At 37.6% G+C, this 27,483-nt stretch overlaps 1 protein-coding gene across 1 annotated transcript; it reads right to left on the reverse strand.

The window, feature by feature from the left end:
- Nucleotides 1-17,768: 17,768 nt before the first annotated feature.
- LOC122043425 (disease resistance protein RFL1-like) lies at nt 17,769-21,560 on the reverse strand. The gene is made up of 3 exons (XM_042604023.1): nt 21,201-21,560; nt 18,560-21,130; nt 17,769-18,043 (listed from the first exon to the last, which is right to left on the reverse strand). Exons 1-2 carry the CDS (start codon nt 21,472-21,474, stop codon nt 19,215-19,217), a joined length of 2,190 nt encoding a protein of 729 aa, XP_042459957.1. The 5' UTR covers nt 21,475-21,560; the 3' UTR covers nt 17,769-18,043; nt 18,560-19,214.
- Between the last annotated feature and the right edge of the window lie 5,923 nt (nt 21,561-27,483).

The raw sequence follows: 27,483 nt of genomic DNA on the forward strand, positions 1-27,483 counted from the left end.
CCATTTCCTTCTTATATAGACATCAGACGATACTACTGAAGAGCTAGACCGAGATAAAGAAAAACTAATTAAAGAGAAGCTAGGGATAAGATTAATTAAGAGATCCATCAATTAATAATTACCGTACACGTGATGAGATATGCAAAAGTATTATTGGATTGAGAAATACAAAAGTCAAACAAAAGATTAATCATTCTATGATATGAGGTGAGCTGTACACAAGCTGGAGCGTTTGGCAAAGTCAATCTCAAGGGTACAGCTCTGTCAATAGCATGGGAGGATTAACATTAACATGATCTCAAGGATATAAACAAAAGAAAGAAAAAATTTATTGATACTAGCCGTTGTGAGAATAGGTCAGCTAACTTCAGTTGCAGGTCTTTCAAAATTTGTTCAGCAATGATTTCCCAAAAGTCGGCCAGGGCTCCGTGGAGCTGCACTTGACCACGGTCGAGGGAGGCGCTGGTAGGAGGAATAGAACCCAACACTTATATAGACGACAGCTGGAAGGAGGAGGTGAAGACATACTTACTCTTGAGGCGCTCCTTGGGGCGGGAAGAAGAAGCAGGTGCCGAAGTTGGAGCAGAGAGTGTAAGAGAGGGGGTTGCGGAGTCCCCGAGTTGGTCTCCCGCTCGAGAGTTGGTCTGCTCTAGGACAAAGACAGGAACAGGAGAAGAAGTCACAACCTCTGTTACCGAAGAAGGAGTCACCCTGGCAGGGATTTTAGCCTTGGAGGAGGCTTGTGAGAGGGGAGGCCTTGATGGAGAAGCTTGGACTGATGGGATAACTCGCTTCCTCTTGCACTGTAGGTGCAAACGTTGCTAGGGGGCCTGAGAGGGAGCCCTCTCACTAGCGGTCACCTCAGTGGGAAGGGATTTAGTTCCAAGAGTCTCAAGATCCCCAAATTGTTACAAAGAAACCTCCGCGGAGGCGCTGGCCTGGGGGGTAGGAGGAACCTCTTGGGCCGCCAAAATCTCTTGGCCCCGCTTTTTCATAATATCACTTAGCAACTTAGAAGAGTCGAGGGCATAAGTGCGAAACATGGCAGCTTCTGCAAAATAAAAAGAAGGTATCTCAGTTAGCAAAGACTTGGAAGGGTAGACATTAGATCTTACCAAAAGAATCGCCTATAAGCGTCCGGATAGGGTTAAGTCCGAAAGTGTATAGCACACTCTCTCGCAATATCAAGGAAAGTCAAAGCTGCACTCCCTCCAGTTTCTCTGAAGCTATGAGGCAATCTGACTAATGCTGGTGGTCATGCAGCTCGGAGAGAGTCGAAAGGGTGTAACACCACTTAACAGGCCAGGACGCTGACTCAGGCAATTGGACATAAAAGAATCTAGACTTCCAATCCTTGTTGGAAGAAGGCATTCCCTCGAAAAACTTGTACCCAGTCCAGGATTACACTATAAAGACACCGGGTTCCAAGCGTTTGAGGGTATAAAAATGGTGGAAAAACTACGGAGTCAGGGGATTTGATACAAGCGACAGAGGATCATCATTCCACACATAGCGTGGAAGGCGCTGGGGGAGAATTTGGATAGTGGAATGCCAAAGTACCTGCTCACAGAAGAAAAGAGCAGATGGACAGGGAAGCGAAGACCGCAAAGGAGCTGATCTTTAAAAAAGGTCATAAAACTAGCAGGGGAGAAGAAGGATGGTCATCAGGCCCCGGAGGACGGAGCTTGTAGGCTTCGGAAAGTTGCAAACTCGACTGAATCGACTTAAGATCACTCCTATTCAAGTCGGAATGGAAGTACGCATACCAGGGTACTTTCATCTCGCCGGCCATTAAAGGAACGAAAGAAGGAGTGGAAGATGAAGAAGGAAGAGTACTTACAGAGGAGAGGCACGAAGAAGAGGGCAAGCAAGTGAAAGCCAGAAGAGAAAAAAAGGTCGAAGGAAGAAAAAGCGATAAGGAACAATGATGGATAGCATTTAGGGTTTTTAAATTAAAACCCTTAGGAACATCGGGAAGCGACTCGGACAACTGAAATAGAATAGTACATGTTAGCTGTCAGATCGAGAAGCAGAAGCGATTTGGGGTCGCGTGCAAAAAGTGTGAGTCATACATTATAACGAGTAAAGTTCGTGGGGCACGTGTCATCTCCCTATGAAAGGGCATTTATGATGGAAGTGATAGAAAAATCATTTGGGGGGGGGGGGGGATGCTGCGACATCAGGAAATGAAGAAGAAGATGGTGGGAAGTGTTGATCAAAATTCAACGCCTTTCTCCTCCTAGAAATCAAAGTAAGATTTAAATTTGACTAAAGCCTTATGTATTGCACTTTGTGGTCGCAAGAGCATTAGGCCAAATACCGAAGCACAATCCCTTCAAGCCACAAATGCTGCTCATCCAAACTGCTTCCTGGTCAGATCTCTAGATCATTTCATAATCAGGCCTCTAGATCGCTTCCTGGTCAGGCCTCCAGATCGTTTCCTGGTCAGGTCTCCAGATTACTTCCTGATCAAACCTCCAGATCGCTTCCTGGTCAAGTCTCCAGATCACTTCCTAGTCAGACCTCCAGATCACTTCCTGGTTAGGTCTCTAGATCGCTTCCTGGTAAGACCTCCAGATCACTTCCTGGTCAGGTCTCCAGATCACTACCTGGTCAGACCTCTAGATCACTTCTTGGTCAGGTCTCCAGATCACTTCCTGATCAGACCTCTAGATCACTTCCTGGTCAGGTCTCCAGATCAGTTTTTGGTCAAGTCTCCATATCACTTCTTGGTCAGACCTCCAGATCGCTTCCTGGTCGGGCCTCCAGATCACTTCTTGGTTAGTCCTCTAGATTGCTTCCTGGTCAGGTCTCCAGATCGCTACCTCGTCAAACCTCAAGATCAACTCCTGGTCAGGCCTCCAAATCGCTTCCTGGTCAAGTCTCCAGATCACCCTTTAGTCGAGATTCCAGACTCTAGACCCATCGCGAGTTATAAGTGAGCATACTCTCACACCTCCAGACTCTCATCCTAGCGCGAGTTATAAATGAGCATGTTCTAACGACCAACGACCTCTCGATCGGGATTCCAGACTCTCGCCCCAGCGCGAGTTATAAGTGAACATGCTCTCAAGCCTCCAGACTCTCGCCCCCGCATGAGTTATAAGTGAGCTTTCTCTCATGACCAACGACCTCTCTGTCAGGATTCTAAACTCTTGCTCCAGCACGAGTTATAAGTGAGCATGCTCTCAGGCCTCCAAACTCTTGCCCCAGCGCGAGTTATAAGTGACCATGCTCTCACGTCTCCAGATTCTCACACCAGCACGAGTTATAAGTGAGCATACTCTCACGCCTCCAGACTCTCGCCCCCGCGCGAGTGTTATGCTTCCGCAAGTGCACGAATACGTCGTCAGTAATAAAAGATTATCGATCCCATGAGGATTGGTTATAAACACTAGCGATTGTTCACGTAGAATTAGCTAAACTACCGATAATTGTAAGTGAATTGTTTCTTGAGAAGAAAAGAACTTGGAAAGTAGATGTGAGAACTGGTGAGGAAGAGAGAGAGTTTTACTTGGTTTGGGAAGAGCTCTAGAAGTTCGTTTCATTGTGGTGGTAACTAATGTATCATGCTCTATCATTTCCTCATTGTCAATCAACATGTACTCGTTTGAAGTTGTAGCTACTACCCTTAAGCACTAAACAAAAAAGATCCCTGTGAAATCCTGTTACGGTTAACCCCTATCACTAGGGCGCCTCGGTAGATCACAAGAATGCAAACCTGATCGGTATCATTAAGGATAGAGATAGGGGTTTGGTTTGGTTTCTTACTTCCTTGTGGAGGAATTACCTCTCCTTTTGAGGGAGTGTCCCAGATGTCCGTGAACGGGTTAACCCTATCACTAGGGCCCCTCGGGTATACGATCTAAAATCCTCTCTTTACGAAATTAGCAATCCCAGCACAATCAATTAATATGACATGGTAATCTAAAGCAAACAAGTCTCATGCATATCAAATAGAAACAAGACAAACGAAATCATTCAATGAGTAAAAGCATAAGCATGAATCTTATATTATAACCTATCCACAACTACTCCCTGATCCTAGAACAAAGAATCTACTCCATAGACGCAGGGAAAAATCCAAAGATATAGTATAATTAAACATTCAATCCCCAGACTAGAAGAGAGAAGGAATATAGATGCTTATTCAATGACGTCGAGTGATCTCCAGATCAAATCCTTTGCTTCTGGAGTTGATGCGATGATGGAGGTGATCTCGAATCATCGAACGGAGGTCCGGGACAGCGTGGAACGACACCAAGGTGTGTCTCTCTTTTTTGGCTCACCTCCTCTCAAGGGGAAGGGTTAAGAGCCCTTTTATAGGCTAGGGCACGGGCGCCGCACGGCCCGTGCCACGGCCATGCGAGATCCGCACGGCCAACTCCTACCCTTCTTCAGGTAGAGTGGCACGACCGTACGAGATCCACACGGTCATGTCTTCCTTCGACTCTGGTCGTGAGGCACGGTCGTGCGAGGTCGCATGGTTGTGTGCTGTTCTCTCTTAGGAATGGCCACACGGCTATGCAGGGTTGCACGACCGAAGTTAAGTGGTCTTCTACTTTTGCTCCGATGTGTTGACAATTACCATTTTTGCTTCAAAAGTTATCTCTGTCAATACAAAACCAAATAAAGAGTAAATCTCCAACAGAAGAGTAATTAATACTAAATAAACAATAGGAGAGATGATCGTGCGAAGAATATATACAAATAAAGCAAGTGAATGTGCGTTAAAACATGCATAAATGATCATAATATCTACACTCATCAGCGAGTTATAAGTGAGCTTATTCTCACGACTAACGATCTCTCAGTTGCGATTCCAGACTCTCTCCCCGGCGCCAGTTATAAGTGAGCATACACTCACGCCTTTAGACTTTCGCCCTAGTGCGAGTTATAAGTGAGCATGCTCTCACGCCTACAGACTCTCACCTCAGCGCGAGTTATAAGTGATCTTGCTCTCACGACCAATGACCTCTCGGTCGGGATTCCAGACTCTCGCCCCAGCGCGAGTTATAAGTGAGCATGCTCTCACACCTCCAGACTCTTACCCTAGCGCAAGTTATAAGTGAGCTTGCTTTCACGACCAATGACCTCTCGATCGGGATTCCAGACTCTCGTCCCAGCGCAAGTTATAAGTGAGCATGCTCTCAAACCTCCAGACTCTCGCCCCAACGCAAGTTATAAGTGAGCTTGCTCTCACGACCAACGACCTCTCGGTCGGGATTCCAGACTCTCCCCACAGAGTAAGTTATAAGTAAGCATGCTCTCACGCCTCCAGACTCTTGCCCCAGCGCGAGTTATAAGTGAACTTGCTCTCATAACCAACAACCTCTCGGTCGGGATTCCTAACTCTCGCCTAGTGTGAGTTATAAGTGAGCATGCTCTCACGCCTCCAGACTCTCGCCACAGCGCGAGTTATAAGTGAGCATGCTCTCACGCCCAATGACCTGTCGGTCTAGATACCAGACTCTCGCCCCAACGCGAGCATACTTTCACATTTAACAGCTCATAGGTCAGCTTTCTACACTTTCGCTCTCGAGCGGGTTATCAACAAGCAAGGCTTTCACTAACCCCCTCAGGTCTGCATAAAGTAAGAAGGTGTCAGGGAAGAACAAAAAAAAAGAAACCCAATCAGATTTGCATTATTTGATAAATTACAGGAGACACCCCTCAAAATCTTATTTTTACTAGAGACATCTAAGTGGTCAGAGATTTCTTCTAGTATCAGTTGTTGGTTGGCACCTCGGGTAGAAGTGCTTTGCTAAACCTGCCCGCTCCAGATAAGCTCGTGCTTGAGCTAGTTCTGCATTGGTGCACTGAATAATGCGACGTTTCTGAGCAATGATTTCATCTTTAAGTCGGTTATCTTCTTGAAAAGGGCTACAGAAGCGGAGTGCTTCTCTTTCAAATAGATCAGGAACTTGACCTGGCTCTACAGATCCAAGTAAGTCTTCTGTTTCAATGCTACTTCAGTCTGGGCCCGAGATTTTGCAGCTAACCAAAGTTCTTCAATTTCTCGATAGAGGGAAATCTGAAGATCCATGTCTTGCATCATCTCAACTAAAGCAATATCCTTTTGGGCAAGTAATTGATTCAGATGGGCTAGTTGTTGGCGTAGGAGAGATATCTTATCAGACTTAGGGATAGATTCCATGGTCAGGAGAAGTCAGTAAGGAAAGTACAAGGGTATAAGGGGAGTTAGCCCCTTTTATAAAGGAAGATGTGAAGAGTCGGCTTCTGCGAAGGGTTGGTGAGGCCCTTCCCTCGAGGCTAATTGGGTGATTAAATGGGTTACACAACCAAGGATCTGGGAAAAGGGAGCAGCATTTAAAGACATAATGGCGAGATAAATGAAATCAGGGTCTGAGTCTAGTCAGTCAGACCTGAGCCTCCTTCGACTAGACTTGGGGGGAGACTTGTGATACGGTGTATAATGGTGGGATCCGATAAAGCTGGGCAGTCAGAAGTCAAGGGGATGTGACAGTCAGAAGTCAGTCAGAAGTCAAGGGGATGTGATAGTCAGAAGTCAGTCAAAAGTCAAGGGGACGTGACAGTCAGAAGTCAAGGGGATGTGACAGTCAGAAGTCAAGGGGGCATGATAATCAGAAGTCAAAGAGACGTGACAGTCAGAAGTCAAGGAGACGTAATAGTCAGAAGTCAAGGGGATATGACAGTCGGAAGTCAAGGGGATGTGGTAGTCGGAAGTCAATGAGACATGGCAGTCAGAAGTCAAGGGGATGTGGCAGTTAGAAGTCAAGACGACGTGGTAGTCAGCAGTTAGGGAGAGAAGAGGTAGAACCCTCTGATGACATTGGTGACATGGTTCTCGGTGGGGTTCTCACAGGTAGGGCCCTAGATCTGAGACACCCAGGTCTGAGACAGGGTGTGCAATCGGGGTAATGCCCGACTTGCTCTTACCGGTCGGGTTTCCTCAGCCCATACTACATATACAGACCTAGTACTCCCGATCGGGTCTGGATCAAATCCAACGGGAAAGATAAGGCTCTCGTCATATCTCGTCCTTTCATCAAGCCTTCATATCAAACTTTAACAGATCATCCTGAGCTGCCCTATTCATACTCGTGCATGACAGAAGGTGCTACACGACAACAAGGTTAGGGAATTGTAACCACCTGTCAGAGAATAACTGCTGTATATCAGGGAATATTCCAAGGGTCTGTGGTAATCTGCGAATGGAACCTTCTTCCAATCCACAGAATGACGCCACACGTCCTCCATCACCCGATAGGTCCTGACACCCGACATTCCCTAACATCTGTCATATTCTAAAGGTACGCACTGTCATAAAAAAGGAAGGTCCTCTCTCTTACGCGGGTACGCTCTCTCACATATCCGCACTTGTCTTCTACTTTTTTTTCTCCTTCGAACACTGTTCTTCTGAGGAAAAAGTACCTGACTTGAGCGTCGGAGGACCTGCTCCGGGGATTTATCCCCTGACTTCTGGCCTCTAACGTTCCGTATGCTTGTCTGAGTGTGCACAGAGGTCAAGTACTGTCGGCTCAGTCATCATCGTCCGTCATCACTACGTCAAGGGCCGTTCTTGTGGGTGCATACGAAAAAGGTGTCCCAGTACTCGTCTCTCCGTCAATACTAGTAATAGCTCATCCGACCTTCATTTGACTCATATTTCAGACCGGACAGAATCAAAGATATATCTTTAAAAACTCTTCCAATATAATTCTGAAAATAGTTATTTTTCTAATGCATGTGCATCACAAATGAGTTGAAGGGAGAGCAAGCAAATGAGATGATATACCACTTACATAAAACTACTAGCTACAAGCTGTCCAGATGGATCAACTTAATTAATTATTGTAATGTGCAAGTCAAATTTCTCATAATGATTCGAGTAGTTGCATGCTATTTTAATACTTTCATAACGTTATCTTTTATTCTTCTTGTTCCTCTTCACATGATGAAGAGACAAGTTTAATTAAGAGATTGGTTCGTGTTTATCAACGAAAAAACAAAACAAAACAAAAACAAACAAACAAACTTTTTAAAGATACATAGGTAAAATTTACTCAAAAATCGGAATTATTAATTGAGTTAATGTACAGTCATTTTAATTTGATTTTCTGAACATTAAGCCCATAAATGCATGACTATTGCATCCACCACACTCGTACCATCATGCCATGTGATCGCACCAGTTTACAGCTACATATTTGTTGAATTTCAAAAATGTCCCGTTTATGATAGGGGTTATCCGATTCGATTTTATCCCCACGAGTAAAAATATTATTTCAGAGAATTTATTAAAATTAAATTTCTTGAGCTTAAATTTTTTTGATGAGTTTTTAGGAAATGATAAAATAAATACTATAAGGAAATGATAGTGGATATCATTAAATGACATGCTGAAAATTTGATATTAAAAGAAGAGATGGATCAATTGGATTGTCTGGATAGATACTCAAAAACTCAATCTGATCCACCACCACGATCACTTTAATTAAGCTTCAAATTCAGAAAATAGTTATTTTTTTAATGGCGAATCAAGCCAACTAGTGTCAATATTTCATATAGAATCGATGAATCTCTATCAATTAAATTATTCTATTTTATATAGAATCGATGAAGCTTGCTCAATTCGGAAATATAGATAGATAATTTGATATGTTGGGCGTCTCTCGGATACTCGAGCGGCATAATGTATGATTCAAGTTGCATGGTTTTAATACTTTCATAACGTTATCTTTAATCCTTCTTGTCCCTCTTCGTATGCATGATGACAACTAAAGGTATATGTCATGAGAAGAAACTAAGCATGACGTAATACTAATAATAATAATAAAGTAAGTAGTGTAAGAAAATGATAGTCGATATCTCAGGCAGGCTGAAAATTTAGTATTAAGAGAAGAAAATGATAGTCGATACCATTAGAAAAACTATTTTTCTAATAAAGTTATGCCATGTGATCGAACAAGTCGTTTACAGCTTGCAAATATTCGCTTTAAATATGACAAGGTAACAATTCCACGACGTCACCTAATCTACGCCGCTTACACAACGTTACCTAAGTTAATTAATTAATCAATTCCAAATTAATTAATTAATTAAAAGCATAAGAGCGATCAAAAATATATGTCCCGTTTATCATAGGGTTTGACATGAATTTGGTGGAATTTTTTTAAACTTTCAATTCTGAAAATAGTTATTTTATAATAGCAAATCAAGTCAATTATTGTTATGTTCCAAATAGAATCGATGAAGCTGGATCGCTTAAATTACTGTATTGCATGTTCATCACGCATCAGCATCACTAACTCTTCCGCATAATTAATATTTGAGACTTCTTTAATTATCTTTAGGTCTTTTCTTATCAACTATGTCCACCTTGTTGTGTTACATGCCATTATCAACAAGAAATATAGATATATATCTTTGACAGTAGTTGTCTCAAGGTTCAAATGGATATATTATCAACTCGTCTTTCCTAGTATGTAGTTGATCTCAATTTATCATAACTTTCCTCATCACTAAGTATCTGGTTGGTAAAGTATGCGGTAGATTTCAATTAATCAAGACTTCTTTCATCACCAAATATTCAGTCAACCTTTATCGGCTCGAGCTTCGTTGCTCATATCAAGTGTCCGATCCTTGATGATCCACTTGAACTTTATTTCACATTTCAAGTGTTTGATATATCATAACTCACTTGGACATTTCTTTTAATTTCATGTCAACTTCCTGTTAAATTTTTAATTAGAAGTGTCCGGTCAACTGTGATCTACTTATATTTTTTCTTTTATCAACTCTCAGTTGGACTTCCTTATCGTCAAGTATCTAATCAATCCTAACCTATTTGACATTTCACTCAACCAACTATCATATTGCTCACATATACTCATCAAATTGCACAAATATGTGTTAGTGCATGAAACACTAGATGATCGAATTTGATTTGATATTGACAAAAGATTCAAACTTAAGTTGTGTTGTGATCTAATGAGCTTGACCAAGTGTATAAGTAGTTCAACAAGAAAGTCATAGTAAGACTAGGAAGATAAAAGTCCTAGTGAAAACTAGGTAAAGGAAAGGTCCTACTGATATTAGGTAAGGAAAAAGTCTTAGTGGATAATAGAGAAATATAAAAATCCTAATAGGTCAAGTTGACTAGATAATAAGCAATTATTGTCCTTTTATATATCTAGAATCGGTGAAGCTGGATTATTGTACATCACAATGAATTCAACCGAGCAAGCAAATGAGATGATCTACCACGCAAACTAAAAGCTGGATCAACTGTTACTTTTTTGATCTCATAATGATTCAAGTTGCTAGTTTAATATTTTCATAACGTTGTACTAATGTATGCGTTATGAGAAGAAATTCCGCTTACCCTTAGAAAAACTCTTTTTCTAATAAATGCCCGAATGAAACGTAACATTCTTTGTTTTTTTTTAAAAAAAAAGTCAAATAACTTATTCTTCAATGAAATTCTCATTTGGCAATTGAGTTTCTAATATGCATGAAGATAGTTTTGTGCAAAAAGTGAGTTTAAAGTTTACTTTTTGTCAAAAAAATTTTGTCTTTGTTTCTGCCATACATCTAGAAGAATTCCATGAGATACTTTTTTTTTGAGGCTCTCCAATGATTGAGCTAAGTTGTATATTGGTGGTAATGACTCTGGAGAGTAATTGGTGATTAGATTGTTCCATTTTGGGAGATACCGTAACTTTCTATGTAATTTAAATTTCTTTTCAATTTATAGAAATTTATAAATATTTAATAAATATCTATTCAATTTATATAAATTTAAAATGAAGTTTTTTCTAGTTACTATTTTTTCGATAAAAAAAGTACTCATGATAAAAACAACACAATCTATTAGAGCAAATGAAGAAGCTAGCTAGTAGCTAGCTTGAGAACAGCAAGTTGACGTCTACAGCGGAAGTTAAGCTGGCCTCAGCCATCGCTAGCTACCTGAAGGCCGAGGAGAGGAGAGGAGAGAAGAGGAGAGGAGAGATTATTGCGTGCGTGCATGAGTGACACCCCATTATTTCCTTCTTTTATAGACAGACGATACGATACTACTAAAGAGAGCTAGACCGAGACAAAGAAAAACTAATTAAAGAGAAGCTAGCTAGGGATAAGATTAATTAAGAGATCCATCAATTAATAATTAAGCTATTGTATCATCATGCCATATATGTGATTCATGCACCAGTTTACAGCTAGCAAAAGGACAGCACAATTATGTTGTAACTAATTTCATGACGTTATCTAATCCTACGTCGGTTACACGACGCCACCTATAACTCTGAAAATAGTTATTTTTCTAATATAAAAGTCAAAGCTGGATCGATTGGAAAAGTCAATCTGATCCAGTAGTAAGATATGGTCTTTAAAAACTCTTCCAATATAATTCTGAAAATAGTTATTTTTCTAATGCATGTGCATCACAAATGAGTTGAACCGAGAGCAAGCAAATTAAATGAGATGATCTACCACGTACACAAAACTAATGTGCAAGTCAAATTTCTCATGCGTAATGATTCGACTACTTGCATGCTATTTTAATACTTTCTGAACGTTATCTTTTATTTTTCTTGCTCCTCATCACATGATGAAGAGACAAGTTTAATTAAGAGATTGGTTCGTGTTTATCAACAAAAAAAACTAAACAAAATAAAACAAAAACAAACAAACAAACAAACTTTTTAAACATACATGGCATAGGTAAAATTAACTCAAAAATCGGAATTATTAACTGAGTTAGTTAATATACAGTCATTTTAATTTGATTTTCTGAACATTAAGCCCATAAATGTAAGCCTATTACAGCTAGTGAAAGGACAGCACAATTAATTATTTATGTTAACACCGTACAATTTACCATCATGGATGTGCATGAAAGATGAATTTATGTTCTTTACCGTGCTTATTCCTGGTCTAGCCAATCCAAAAGATAAGATAGATGTTTTCTTGCAACCTCTAATTGTCGAGCTGAATGAATTATGGAATGTAGGGTCGGTGACTTATGATATTGCAAGTAAAACTAATTTTACATTGCATGTTGCCTTATTATGGACGATTAGTGATTTTTCAGCATACTCAATGTTGTCGGGATGGAGCACGGCTGGTAAATTAGCATGCCCACATTGCATGACAGAGTCCGATGCATTTTCATTGCCTTGCAGTGAGAAGGTATCTTGATTTGATAATCATCGTAAATTTCTACCACTGGATCACCCTTTTAGGCGAAATAAGAAAAATTTTCTAAAGAATTTTGTAGTCAGAAAACCTCCCCCAGCAGTCCATGCTTCTAGTGAAGAAATCGTTGAACAAATAGATAGTTATGAATTTTTCCCAATATCTCAGTCTAATTTTGATGAGATAAATAAATATCTTGTTAGGATGTACAAATGTGGTTGGAAGAAAAGAAGCATATTCTGGGAGTTGCCTTATTGGAAGTATCTACTCATTCGGCACAATATATATGTGATGCATGTTGAGAAAAATTTCTTTGATTATATCTTCAACACTGTGATGAATGTACCTGGAAGAACTAAGGACACTGCAAAATCACGTGAGGAATTAAAATTAAAGATGTCCATGCTTCGAATATGGCTCGATGCGTTGATATGAACAAATTAAAGATGTTTCGAATGAAGGGTCATGACTGTCATGTGTTCATGCAAAGACTTATTCCAATAGCTTTTCATGATTTACCTCCCACTAATGTTTGGCAAGCACTTACAAAGTTGAGTCTTTTTTTCAGAGATTTGACAGCAAGGTGTATGATGACGGTCGATATGATTCAGCTAGAGACTGACATTCCTCTCATACTTTGTAAGTTGGAGCGCATATTTCCACCTAGTTTTTTTGATTCAATGGAACATCTACCGGTACATTTACCATATGAGGCACGAATAGTTGGTCCTATGCAGTATAGATGGATGTATCCATTTGAAAGGTTTTTGAGAAAATTAAAAAAGAATGTTCGTAATAAAGCAAGAGTTGAAGGGTCAATATGTAATGCCTATCTGGTTGAGGAAGTATCTTCTTTTTGTTCTTATTATTTTGCTAATAATGTTAAAACCAGACATCGCAAATGCCCTAAAAATTTCGATGATACTCAGAATATAGACCCATCGATGCTTTCTATTTTCAAATTTTCTGGTAAACCAATGGGTGCATTTGTTTCTAGATAGTTAACTCAACAAGAATATCATGCTGCAAGAACATACATACTCTGAAACTGTGATGAGGTCAAACCATACATAAAGTAAGTTAACTTCTCTAATCAAACTTTTATTTCGTTGTACTTATTTGCTTGATATCCTAATTTTCTTATAATTACCTTCTTTCAAAGCTTGTATGAACAACAATTATATCTACAAAATCCATCAATGACTGCACGTGAGGTTGCTGAAAAGTTAGAGACCGAATTTGCATTATGGTTTCAAATATATGTGAGTTAGAGATATTTTCATAATTCTTTATTAAATTAAGTTCGGTCCTAATTTTTCTCATTACTATTTTGATAGGTGAAAGACCGCAGAATATCTAATGTACAAGATGATAGAATATTGAATCTTGCATCTGGACCCCTTCGCTAAATAATGGTCTATTCAGGTTACTATGTTAATGGTCTCAAATTCCATGTGACACAACGAGATTCACAGAGATTAACTTTTAATTTTGGTGTCTGCGTTAAAGGATCTATCGACACCAATAACATTGAGTTTGATTACTATGGTAGACTTGAGGAAATTATAGAGGTTGAGTATCCTGCATTATCGATAAAAAAGTGTGTGTTGTTCAAATGTTCATGGTATGATCCAGCCCCAAGACCATGTACCATAATACATCCAAATTATAATTTAGTAGAGGTTAATGCAAATAGAAGGTTCAATAAGTTTGAACCTTTCATTTTTGCAGTACAAGCGGGTCAAGTTGTTTATCTTGAATATCCTACGAAGAGAAGAAGAGCTAGTGAATGGTTGTCTATTTGTCGATTGAAGTCTCGTTCGACCATAGAAATGCTGAACACCATTATTGCTCAAAACCATGATGCATTTCAGAATGACGAAGTAGAGAGACATTCGATTGATTCACAACTCCAATCTACATCACAATTACTTGTAGATGGTAATGCCACTGACGAGGAGATAGATGATGGAGAGAAATCCAACAGTGAGGATTTTGCTGAACTAACAGAGTCTAGCGACGACGACTTACAAACTGTTAATGTTGAGTGGAAATGCTTCCAAAGTCCAGCATTGATTAAATTTTAGCATTATTATTCATCTAGTAAGTTATGCTTCAATCATGTTTTGTTGCTTATTTATCATGTTATTAAAGACTTATTATGATGTGTTGTAATATGTTTTTGTAGATATAAGGTGTCATGGCAGATCTTCCAGCACCACTCCGTGGATCCACCGTCCTTAGGGTCGTTGGAGAGTCGTAAGTATTTTTTTATTATTAGTAATTCAAGTTCTTTATTTATAACATATATCTTATGTCTTAATATTGTTTATATGTAAGTTTACTCCCAACGGTCATCGAGTATCCACATATATTACACGAAAATTTAAGGAAAGAGTCTGCATATCTGGGACTATATGGAGACATGTAGATGTTGCAACTAAGGATTTTTATTATCAAGAATTTGTGGTAAGTAAATTGAATATGCACATTATATTTATCCTTTAATATACTAAAATTTTATTTTTTTAATTGTAGAAAAAATATACGTGGGAGGAGGGAACGAGGCAGAATTTGTAAAAACTTGAAATATTTATTGTGCCAAGTTGTACAAAGACCTATTATACTATGTGAGAAAGGATGGCACACGGCTAGCTTATGTATCCGACGAGATCTGAAGTGCATGGACGGCCACTTGGTCTGCAGAAAGATGGCAGACAAAGGCTCTAAAAGCTCGAGCGAATAGGAATACAGAGTCAGGTGGCCTGAGTACCGGATCTGCTTGGCATACATCATGATCTTGATCCATTGTTGAGCACGCTATGGATCTGGTGATTTTAATTTAAAGTTATATAAATCAAATTTTTATTTATTAATAAACTTGTATAATTTTAGCCAAACTTATTTGTGCATGCAGGAGCGTTCTTTAGAAAGACAAGCCACTTGCTTGGAGATCTTAAAACGGGACTGACGAGTTTAAGGTAAATAAACGGGACTTACTTTTAAATAATTTGTTTAATATTAAAATGTTTCCCGAAGAGATAGCCTTGCAACTACACGCTCAACTGAAGGACATCCTCAACGGCCTCCATCTTATTGGACACAACTTGGAAAACCGCGACAAATAAGGTACGCGCTAAACGCCTTTCGGTGGAATACTTTATGGATATCAATTGTAGATACTTACAAAGTTTCTAAGGATCTTTCAATTCTTAAGTTAGATGAGTTATTTTGTGAGTTGGAATTACACGAACAATCTAACGTAAGCCATGTCGAGAAAGGAGTTGCTTTGTATGCAGGTCCAAGCAAGGAAATAAAATCAAAAACAAAAATCGAGTCAGAAAGTGAGTCAGACTCTGACTCGATAAATGAAGAAGAACTAGTCAACATGGTCCGGAGACTTCTGACAAAGAAGAAATTCACAAGAAATGCCAAAAAGACACCTATCAACCAGATGAAAAATAAATCAGAAATGATTTGTTACGGATGCAACAAGAAGGGGCATTTCAAAAATGAATGCCGAAATCGGAAGGAAGCAAGGTCCAAGTCGACAAGAATTAAGAAAGCTCTCCAAGCGACATGGGACGAGACTTCTTCCGACGAATCTGACACGGAGCAAACAAAGCACTCGAGCCATCTTGAATTTATGGCAAGAAATGAAGATTCCGATTCCGAGTCCGATGAAGAGTACAAGTACAAGATCGACATCGAGTCCGAGAGAAGCCACAGACCTGAAGGTCCAAATATGGTAACGATTTATTCAAAGTCTAATCTGCTTAAAGTAGTTAAATGTTTATTTAAAAAATTATCAAAATCTAAAAAACAAAATAACTTGTTACTTAAGGAAATAGACCACCTTAAGTAACAAGTTAACTTAGTGACTCGACTAACCAAGTTCAAGTCAGAACTTCAACTCAAGTTAAAAAACTTGAGGAAGAAAATTCTTACTTGAAAGGTAAAGTCGAGCGACTCAAGAAAACGTTGGAAAAGTTCAAACTGAGATCCAAGTGTCTAAATATGGTACTTGGATCACAACGAGCCGTGTACAACAAATCAGGACTTGGTTACAATCCTAAAAAAGCAAACAAACTATATTTGTCATTAATTAGTCAAAATGTTAGAAGTAAGTCCAAGCATGGGTTCAAATAAAACATTTAACCAAACCAATTGAACCAAACCTCTACTTGGTCCCTAAAAGTCAAACTTATTACTTAGATAGATCATATCTAAGCTATGACTCAGGGGGAACAATTAAAAAGACAATTCAACCAACATGATCAATCAAACTTATACACTTAAGATTAGGTTTCCTTTCTGCTTAGAACGGCTAGATAAAAAAGGTTTACCAAACCCTACAACATAGCATCGGAATGGATTGGGATGATAATATGTCAAGGAAACTTTGTCGAAGGCATGTCTAGGCTAAATCTTGTGTATTCTACCTGGTGCACTAGACTTAGTGGATCTGACCGAAGCTACCCCAGTCAAACATGGGCTAGTTAGACCAAAATTTAGTATTAAATTTTTTGGGCAGGAACAGTTTGGAAAGTATTCAGCAAGTGGTCCATCGTTAATACACAAGAAGGTCATATGTCTCGCCACTGAACTGAAAACTTATCCTTAGGAAGCCTGCTTAATTAACCCAAATCTAAGTTTGAACCTAACATGAGTTCAATAACCTTTTTCAACAATTCTAAAACTTAAAAAAGTAGAACATAATTTAAATATTTTTAAATCTAAATTAAAAATTAATTTAAATATTTTTAAAACTTAACTAAAAACTTAATTAAATTATTTTTAAAACTTAATTACATCCTTATAAAAAACTTAATTAAATTATTTTAAAATTTTAATAAAAAACTTAATTTAAATATTTTTAAAACTAAATTAAAAACTTAATTTAATTATTTTTAAAACTTAATTTAAATATTTTTAAAACCAAATTAAAAACTTAATTTAAACATTTTTAAAACTTAAAAACTTAATTTAAATATTTTTAAAACTAAATTAAAAATTTAATTTAAATATTTTTAAATATAATTAAAAACTTAATTTAAATATTTTAAAATATAATTAAAAACTTAATTTAAATATTTTTAAATCTCAATTTAAAAATTAAAAATTTAATTTAAATATTTTTAAATATAATTAAAAACTTAATTAAATATTTTTAAATTTAAATTAAAAACTTAAAAATTTAATTTAAATATTTTTTAAACTAAATTAAAAACTTAATTAAATATTTTTTAAAAAACTTAATTAAAAACTTAAATTAAATATTTTTTAAAAAACTTAATTAAAAACTTAATTTAAATATTTTTAAAACTTAATTAAAAACTTATTTAAAATATTAAAAACTTTTAAAAAAACTTAATTTAAACACTTTTAAAACTTAATTACAAACTTAATTTAAATATTTTTAAAACTAAATTAAAAACTTAATTTAAATATTTTTAAATATTTCAACTGCAAGGTCAAGCGGTGTTTTTTCTTTGGATCGGATGAAATTGTTGATCGGCTATATATATATATATCAAACAATGTCATTTACGTGTCATCTTGCATCGTAGTAATTAATATGATCAAATGATGATATCAAACAAAATTAAAACTATAACATTATATGAAATGAAAATCCTTCATGATGAAGTAAAGTTAAGAAGACAATATCAATGATCAAATTGTAAAACATTAAAGAGATGTCCAATTAACTAGCTAGCTAGGAATCATCAAGCAAATTTAGATACATGTCCAACCAACCAAAGAATTCAACAATTTGACCATCCACGACGATCAAAACATTGAACGCCCTATAGTCTCCTTGACCAAAAGGCCAATGCTTCATGTCCAAATTGGTGGCCTATAAAGATCACAATTTTGTTAAAAGTAATAGATATTGGAACATATTTCAAATAGCTAAGAATAACATATAATATTGCAAAATCCTACTACTCATAATAATATTTATCTAAATAGGATAATAGTGACAATGAGACATTTTTCATTTGTTGTTATGTCAAGATATTTAACTTATAGGAAAAGCATTGGCTAATGAAGTAGTCCATTATTTTTTATATTACAAATCAAGATCATGTTTATTTGAAAAATATGATGAAATTGAAATTAATTGCTTGTCCAGAATAAAAACCTGAGTGGTAGTTTCAACTGCAATTTATCAAAATACCATGACAGCATTTATTTTTCTAAAACAGATTCCCTAAATTGCCCTTAAAAGAATATTAAATGAAGGCATGCATCTTAAACTATTTAATTTTACCTACTTCATAAAATCCTAAATAACTTTTAATTATTCATTCATTTTATACCGACAAAATAAATAATAACTTATTTGACATGAAAAATATATGTGTGTTACCTAAAATAAGGAGTCAAGGAATCCTTGATGCTCTCGTCATCCCAATCCAAGTTGTTCCACCAATAGTATTCACCGCGAATCTCTTTTAATCTGTTCTTCAACATTTCAGCCCTAAATGATAATTTTTTGAGCTCTGGGCAATCTTGCACATCTATATATTCCAAGTAGGGAAAATGGAGCGGTCGGTTTGCAATGCGATTGAGATTTGACATTTTGTCCAAAGCCAAGGTCTGGATGCTAGAGATAGTGATGGAGTTGGAGTTCCCTACCTCACTTATTAGTTCCTTCATTTTTCCACAACTATGTATTTCTAGAAATTTAAGGCATGGCAGTTGGAGAACCCAAGAAACATCCTTCAGCATGGGGCACTTGGAAATATATATTTCACGAAGGTTGTAGAGCCGAACTCTCTTCAATGAAACATCTACCAATAGTTTTAGGAATTGAAAATGGAGACGCTTTAAACATCCAAAACTTGATTCCCGACCTATGCCTGTAGCCAACACTAATCTACGTAATCCGAGACACACAATGTTCAGAATATCAAGGTTGTCACTTACCCTGCAACCCCATTGTGAAGTACCCAAATCCATTACTTGCTCATGTTTGAAATATTCTCTCCATCCAAAGTGAGTCCCCATATGGAGACATTTGGTTACATGTTGAGTCGCTGAATGTTATCTGTTGTAGCATTAATGTTAATTCCCACACTTAATTGGTGACGACCTTTGAAAGATTTCAGCTCATCCCACCACCACTCGGGTACAAGAGGATTGTTACTTATATCCAGCCACTTGAGCATTAATAAATTGGATATCGTCCCATTGGGTACAATCTTAAGACAAGTAGAATTTAGAAACAAGTACTCTAATTTGCACAAGCAACCCAACTCGGCCGGCAGTTTTGCAATAGGATTGAAAGAGAAATCTAAATATTGAAGCTCAGTCAAGCTACCGATCTCCATCGGAAGCTCTGTTATACCACAACATCCAAGATCCAAGTATGTCAAATGAGGCATGCTTGCGAACAAACTCGAAGGAATTGCTTCCAGGTCTAAGTTTCCTAGGAGAATCAACATAGAAAGTTTTGGAAAAGCGAAAGCTCCATACCCTTGTAAAGAAGTAATCCTATTGCGCATGAATGATGCTCGCTCTGCTTCTTGCCATTCTTCTTGTCTAGGCAAATCACTCAATCCGATTCCTGCTTTTACAATCCATTTTCTTTTGTTGCTCTCCAAATCAGAGACCATCAACAGTGCCATGTCTCGGATGACATCGTGCATCTTTACAAGCGTGTCCCCATAAGAAGAGTCGATGTCAGTACATTTCTCTAGCAAGGATGTAGCAATGAGAGCTTCCAAATACGAGCATCCTTTGACTAAAGCTTCATTGATCACATTAAATTCAGAGATTATGCCGCAACCTATCCAACACGGTATCAACTCAAGCTTCCTGATCATATGATCTTCAAGCCACAAAGCGCAACACAAGAGACATTTTCTTATGAAGTCATTCTCTAAACTATCGTAGCTCAGCTTGAAGGTTTTATACATGACTGAATCTTCTGGAAGGCATACGGTCGTCCATTCATGTTTATCCCTTATTTGACTGAGGGCTTCCTTCCAAGCTTCCCAAGACCTTTTCCCTGACATAGCCCGGGCGACCGTGACAAGAGCGAGCGGAAGGCCTGCACATTCTTTAGCAAGTTCTTCAGCAACGAACTTAATTCCAGCATCTGAGCTGAGAACATCCCCATCGCTGTTCTGCTCAAAGAGTTGCCATGCTTGCTCTGAATCCAGACATCTGACTTTGATCTTCTTTTCTGCCTTCATTTCTGCACACACTGTCTCATTGCGGGTCGTGAACACCACAACTTTACGCGGCTGCTGCTGCTGGCCTTGCTCAATAACTGAGTGTGCCATCCCCAATAGTTGAAGATCCACATGTTCCCAAATGTCATCGAGAAGCAACAAGCAATTCCTCTTCTTCAAGAAACTGAACAGCTTATCACCACAGGTTCGTTCATCGTCACTCTCCTGCAGTGTCTTCAGTCCTAGACTCTTAGCAATATCCATCTGGAGCCTTTTCAATTGGCAGTCTTTGGAGGCCACAACCCAAATCACACAATCAAATGTGCTATGCTTGAGAAGAGAGTAGTGTTGCTGGATGCTTTTCAACGTGGTGGTCTTACCGACACCGCCCATTCCGTAGATGCCTATGATGTCGACTTTTCCACCATCGACGTAGCCCACAATGTCCTCCACATCCGACTCGATCCCAACAGGCGATCGGTGTGAGATGGGAAGCATCACGGTGGGTTCTGGAGGCCCAACCGTGGCAATCGGATCTAGGGCACCAGCTCGGCTCATCAATTCATTAGCCTCGTCAAGCTTCTTAGCCGCTCTCTGAATGATGGAGCAGCAGTTTGATGACTCTCTGATGGGAACACCATCTCCTGCTTGCTGTGTTTGAGTGGCAGCGTTTTCTTCGTCCTCTTGATTTGCAGCAAAAGCTTCTGTTGGGTTGCTCGACGTGCCGCCAGTTCGATTGAAACAATTGCAACTGAAGCAACCTAACGAAACAAAGCAGTAGCAGCTTGTATAAATTAAAACTCAAGGAAAGAAGTAGGGGAGAATACTCACTCATGCTTTGGAAATCCTGCTCGATGTCAGCCACTTCGCCTTCCAATATCTCCACCTCTCGTAGCCACTGGCTCACTTCGTTGGTCGGAATTTTCCCTTGACGCTCCGCCTCATTGATCTGGTTTTTGATGTCGTCTCTTTTGCTTCTCAATCTTGTCATTTCCTTTTCCAATTTCTCGATGCCAGATTTCGGCCTGCCCAGTCGCAGCGTCGCCTTGAGCCCCCTCAGGCAGTCATTGACGTCTACGTTGAGATTTAATTTGATGCACGCCATGGACGATCGAGGAGAAGCTCTACTTTGTTGACTGGCAATATGGTTAAGAGTTAAGCCGGGGGGAGATGGCAGAGTTGGGCATTGGCAATTGCAACACTATAAGTCGTCGGAGTCCAGAATAAATTAAGTCTATTATGTTTGTGAAAGCAGTTCGGATTCTCTGTCCCTATTTCCTTCTGTTCCGGTGTCCCATTATTGATCGGACGAATCAGATTAAATTTCAAGGATGTTTTGCACATCACGAGGATACTGCACATATTTTAAAGATGTCATGATGTTGTGAGATTTAATCTGATCCGTCCGATCGGTAATGAGACATCGGGACATAGGGGAATAGAGATAGAGGATCCGAACTGTTATGAAAGAGGCCTCTCAACTGCTAATTTGACAATGCTTCCTGGACAACAAATAGTTGATTGACTGAAATAATAATAATCAAGGTATCTGTTAGCGTAAAAAAAAATATTACTCACTCTCAGATAATATAGTATTTTTGATCCCCGATAAAATATAGATAGATAAATGAGGAAGATACTTTATTCCAACACAACAACCCTTTCTTTATATGGAGAGCTAATAATAAGATATTTGTTAGAACAATATGTCATAACGCTCATCCTAGGATGTTCAATATCATTGACTCCTGGTTATATATAGGCAGATTAATAACAGAAGCATTTTGCCATAACACAGGGGTTCTGATACAAGCTAAACCGACATTGAACCCAATATAAGCCTTCAAATTTCAAACGGTTATAACTTTTGACTTGAGATTCGGAATCGGATTCTGTCTATCACCAAGCATGCAGAATTCGAAAATCTACATTTGTTATTGTTAAAACTATAACCTCCGAAATTCAGCCCCAAATTCCACCGTTTAAATCTTTTCAGGTTCTTTTTGCTATTTTTTGTCATTTTCAAGTTTCGGGTATTTAGGGTAATTTTTATATTCTTGATATTTATTAGAAATGATTTGTCATCTGCGTCTTGATTTGAGTTAAGATTTAATTTCTTTCCTTTTTTCCTTTTTGATAAAAATATATTTTCTTTCTTTAAAAGATTAGAATTAAAATATGTTAATTATAATTTCTTTTATTTTCTTTTCTTGATAAAAGATCTATTTCCTTTCTCTAAAAGATTGGAATTAAGATCCATTGTAATTATTTTCCTTATTTAAGTGTTGTGGTATATATAAGAGTTATACTTAGATATTAAAGGATTAACTCTCTAATTTTAATAAAAAAACTTCCCTCTTCTTGTTAGCTTATAGGAGGATAATCGCTATCATGTTCGATGTCAGACCCTTTGTAGGGGGAAGTCAGACATCCAATGAATATTTTATACCGACTAAGAATTAGCTAAAAATTTATTAGAGTAACTAATTATATAGTTACCAACTATCCCAATCCCTGGTAATAATGAGATGTTTGTGAAAAATAATAAGATGATTTCATTTGTATATTTATCCAAGGGTTTGTTTGTTTGTAAAAAAATAAAAATAAAGAATAATTCTAAGAATTGTTTTGCAAAGAAAAGCAGTTTCTATATTTGCTTCACAAAGAAAGAAAATTCTCCTCTAGGCAAAGAGGGGTTTGTGGATTTTGAGAGAATACGATTCATTCTTTTCTCAATCAATCACCAACAACTTGCGTGGATTCATCTTGTCTAGTTTGATGGATGAAATAAGTTGTTATTAGATCTCAATCTACTATTCTTGCCTAATTGAAATGTGCTAGTTCAACCAATGGACGGGTTTAATTATATCGCTACAATATCATTAACATCGTACCACCCTATTTACACTACCAAAGCTAGTCCATCTAATTAATTTGTTTAACTTTAGGATAACTAAGGGAGAAATGAGATCAAATTAAATTAGAATTTAGTTTAAAGAGTTAAGTAACTATTGAATTTGAGTGCCGTGTCAAAATGGTCATATATATTACAATAAAACTCTATTTATTGATGAAATAGGTAGACACTATCAAATATTTAAATCTCAAGTTGCTCCAAAGATCTCAATCATGAAACAGCATCATTAACTTTTCTTCTAATTAATTTTTGAGTTCACACATTCTCCGCAAGTTGCAATGATGCGTGTTTCATGCCTCAGGATTACGGTGTGATAGTAAAAAGTGGGACAAGCTTCTTAGAAAATAAGGGCTCAAATCTCATCTAAGTTATATTATACTTGAGGAGTTTGGAAAATTTATAAAATTGGACCATTCGTTAAAATCTATCTGCACTTCAACTGTTAACCAGATATTTAAGGTTCGATTCCCAGTTATGATAAATTACAAGAATGATTTTCCTCTTGTGGGAATAACAAAACTAAGAATATTGGTCGTTAGATGTTAGCCCACGAGTGCTTCTCAATTTAGCCTTTTGACATGTGGAAAAATTTCATGGGACTCGATCAGTCACTTTCAAGATTAGTCAATTCGAACAGCTGGATACCTATATTATAAAAAAAAAATGATGCTTGTTTCATGCCCCAAGCCTACGGTGCGATGATAAGAAGTGGGATAAGTTGGCGCAATCGACCTCAGATCAAGATTAACCATATTAATGAAACTCGGAATAACTCGAGTTTGGGTTTCAATGTTGATCAATATGTTAGTAAGAAATCAAGTAGATTAAAGTTGATCGGATACTTAGCTAGAAGAGAAAAGTCCAAGTAGGTCAAGGTTGACCCGATACTTGGTGATCGAAAGTTCAACAAGAAAGTTAGCAAAAGGAAAGTCAAAGTGAGTCTAGGTTGACTAGACATTTGGTGATCGAAAGTTCAACAGGAAGTTGGTAAGAGAAAAATCTAAGTAGATCACTGAGGATTGGACACTTGGCACGAGGGAGGAAATCCTAGTAGATCAAAGTTGACAGGATACTTGAAAATAACAAATTAAATCAGGGTAGGCTGAGGTTAATCGGATACTAAGTAACAATAACGGAAATCCAATAGATCAAGGTTGATATGATATTGGATAACATAAAGTCTCAGTAAGTCACGTATGATTTGATGTTGGGTAGAGGAACTTCTGGTAGATTGAAGTTAACTGGATGCTAGGCAAGATGCGAATTCAACCTTGAAAAGATTAAAATTAAGGTTAGCAATCGATTGGTAAGAGATAACAATCGATTGATAACTTTAAACCCAAAATTTTTGGTTTGTTGCATCAACAATCAATTGGTGAGATTCACCAATCGATTGGTAAATCCTAAACCCAAAATTCAAGATCTAGGATTGAGCAATTGCAATCGATTGGCAAAGGTGTCTAGCGAATAGAAAGCTTAGGAATCAATTGGTGTAATTGATTAGACTAAAACAACAATCAATTGGAACAATCGATTAGAAAAAGGTAACCAACGAATAGAAAGCTTGGGAATCGATGGGTGCATTCAATTGATCAAACAAAATATTCATTTTATAGGTTTAAACGGTTGGAACTGGCATGACAATCGATTGATGTAAAGTCAATCAATTGGTAGGTAGATTTCATCCTGATTGTAACCCTAGAAAAGGGAGTTTCTTGGAGATTGAACAAGCAAGTTCTTGAGGATTTAAAGATGAAATATTGCTACATGTTTTCACCACCAAGAGGTGGTCCAAAGTAAATAAAGAGCAAGTAAAGTATGGTTTCCATTGTAAAGTCATTTTGCTTTCATGTTTTCACCCACGCGTGAGAGAGAGCCTGCCCCCATGCATTTGTTCATATGCCTCAATGCATGTGACTCAATATAAACCAACCAACATGCCATGAAACTCCCAATGTGTGACTAAAGTCTCATTTACAATGAAGCTTTTATCCTCTTCCACCTTTTCTCCATTCACACATATTCAACAATCCCCTACATGAATGGAGATAGGGTATATGATAGCATTCAGCAGTTGAGTCAAGTATAGGATAGGTAGGTTTTACCCTTTGAACCTTCCCTTGTGAAGATTTGGTTGCTAACTGGTTGATAGTAAACACGATGTCCTTAAATTATACTACCATCTGTGTAAGCAGTGACAAATCTCACCCAAAACTTTCTCTAATACAACTCAGTTCTCATGAGTGTGTTTGTTCTTGGCCATGAACATGTTGGTTGCTACTGGGTACACCGTTCTGTTCCCCCGTATAAAAATTTATACAAGCACAGAACTTAACCTAGACACCCATGTGCTCTACTGAAGTTAAACTCGAATCGCATACGGAACTTAACATAATTGATTCGAGTTCAATCTTCAGGAGTTAAACTTGGATCGCAAACGAAACTTAACATTATTGATCCAAGTTCAATCGATGTGTTCTTCTTAAGTCAAACCTTTATTATAGAAGTTATTAAATTTCTATTTCAAAGATTGGCTTCCAGGATTGCATGGTGAGGCATATGACCTTCTTAGTTATGGGATCATTCACCACCGCCTAGACAAAGTCTTTCAAAGAAATCAAAAATTCAATTCCTCACAATAAACTAGGTTTAACTATAAAGACCTCAATAGAAACACATTATCTACCTATGAAACCGAAAATCAAAATCGATAACATAGCGATAAATAAAATCGATAGCCTCTTATGTTTGGTTTTCCTAGATCTATATAAAAGGATGAATTAGTCATGATGCGGAAACTAAATAACTAATTGTACCTTTTGTAGCTTATAGACCTCACGAACTTCTATCGTATTCCTCTTCTTATCTCGGACGTCATGTGGGCGACGATCTATCGAAACACAAATCCACCCAAGCCTTCTTCTCCTTGCTTCCAAGTTTCGGCCACCAACCTTCTCCTAGAGATGATGAAATTTGGCCACCAACCAAGCTCCAAGGAAAACTAGGAAACAAGACCTCCTTTCTCTTCTTCTTCTCCAAGCTAGATCCGACCACCAAAACAAGCTCCTAGAGATTGATGAGGTTCAGCCACTAAGAAAGAAGAAAAGGAGGAGAGGGAAACTTGAAGGGCCGGCCACCAACAAGGAATAGAGAGAAGGAATAGAAGATGTAGTGTGTCCCATGAAGGCACCTCTACCCTCTCTTTTATGTCCTTGGTCATGGCAAATAAGGAAATTTAATTATAATTAAAACTTCCTTATTTTCCTTGCCAACAACTAAAAAGGAAAATTTAATTAAAAATTCCTTTTAACATTTGTACATGGCCGGCCACATCAAAATCCAAACAAGGAAAGTTTTAAACACAAAATTAAAACTTCCTTATTTGTTTTCGAAAATTTTTAATAAAAATTTCTCTTTCAAATTCCCTTCATGGTTAGTTATAAAAGGAAACTTTTATAAAATTAAAATATCTCTTTTAAAACATGCGGATGGTTACAAAAAGGAAAGTTTTCTCCAAAATTAAAATCTTCCTTTTAAACTATAAATAAGGAAAGATATCAAATATTTCTCTTAATCTTTTGTAGAAAGCTATAAAAGGAAAGATTTAAATTTTAAACTCTTTTTTAAAACCATGACTTCCACATAAGGAAAGATTTTAAAAATAAAACCTTTTTAATTTATTGTGGCCGGCCAACCAAGCTTGGGCTCCAAGCTTTGGCCGACTACATCACATGGCTCAACCCTTAGGCTTGGCCGACCCAAGCTTGGGCTCCAAGCTTGGCTTGGCCGACCACCTAAGGGTGGGTAAGAAGGTGGGTATAGGTGGATATAATACTCTATAAATAAGAGACTACGACAGGGATCGAGAGGAGGAATTGGTTTTGGTCTCCCGATGAAATTAAGCTTCCCGTGTTCGCCCCGAACACCCAACTTAATTTCATTAATAATAATTCATACCACTAAAGAATTATTATTGAACTACTACACCAATTACATATTAGAATATGGGCTCCTTTCTTGTTATGAGTGTATCAGTCTCCATGTGTTTAAGATATCGAATATTCATTAATTAAATGAGTTACTGACAACTCAATTAATTAATATCTAGCTCTAAGAGTAGTACCACTCAATCTTATCATCATGTCGGACTATGTCCCCCTGTAGGGTTTACATGACAATCTTTATGAGCTTCTCTTG

Source organism: Zingiber officinale, chromosome 2A (genome assembly GCF_018446385.1).
Source record: "Zingiber officinale cultivar Zhangliang chromosome 2A, Zo_v1.1, whole genome shotgun sequence".
NCBI classification, from domain to species: domain Eukaryota; kingdom Viridiplantae; phylum Streptophyta; class Magnoliopsida; order Zingiberales; family Zingiberaceae; genus Zingiber; species Zingiber officinale.

Excerpts from the sequence above, each read along its gene's own strand:
- LOC122043425 (XM_042604023.1), bottom strand. The coding sequence starts at position 21,474 with ATGGCGTGCATCAAATTAAATCTCAACGTAGACGTCAATGACTGCCTG. Across the intron at positions 21,131-21,200 it reads GCAGGATTTCCAAAGCATGA|GTTGCTTCAGTTGCAATTGT; the intron begins GTGAGTATTCTC and ends TTGTTTCGTTAG.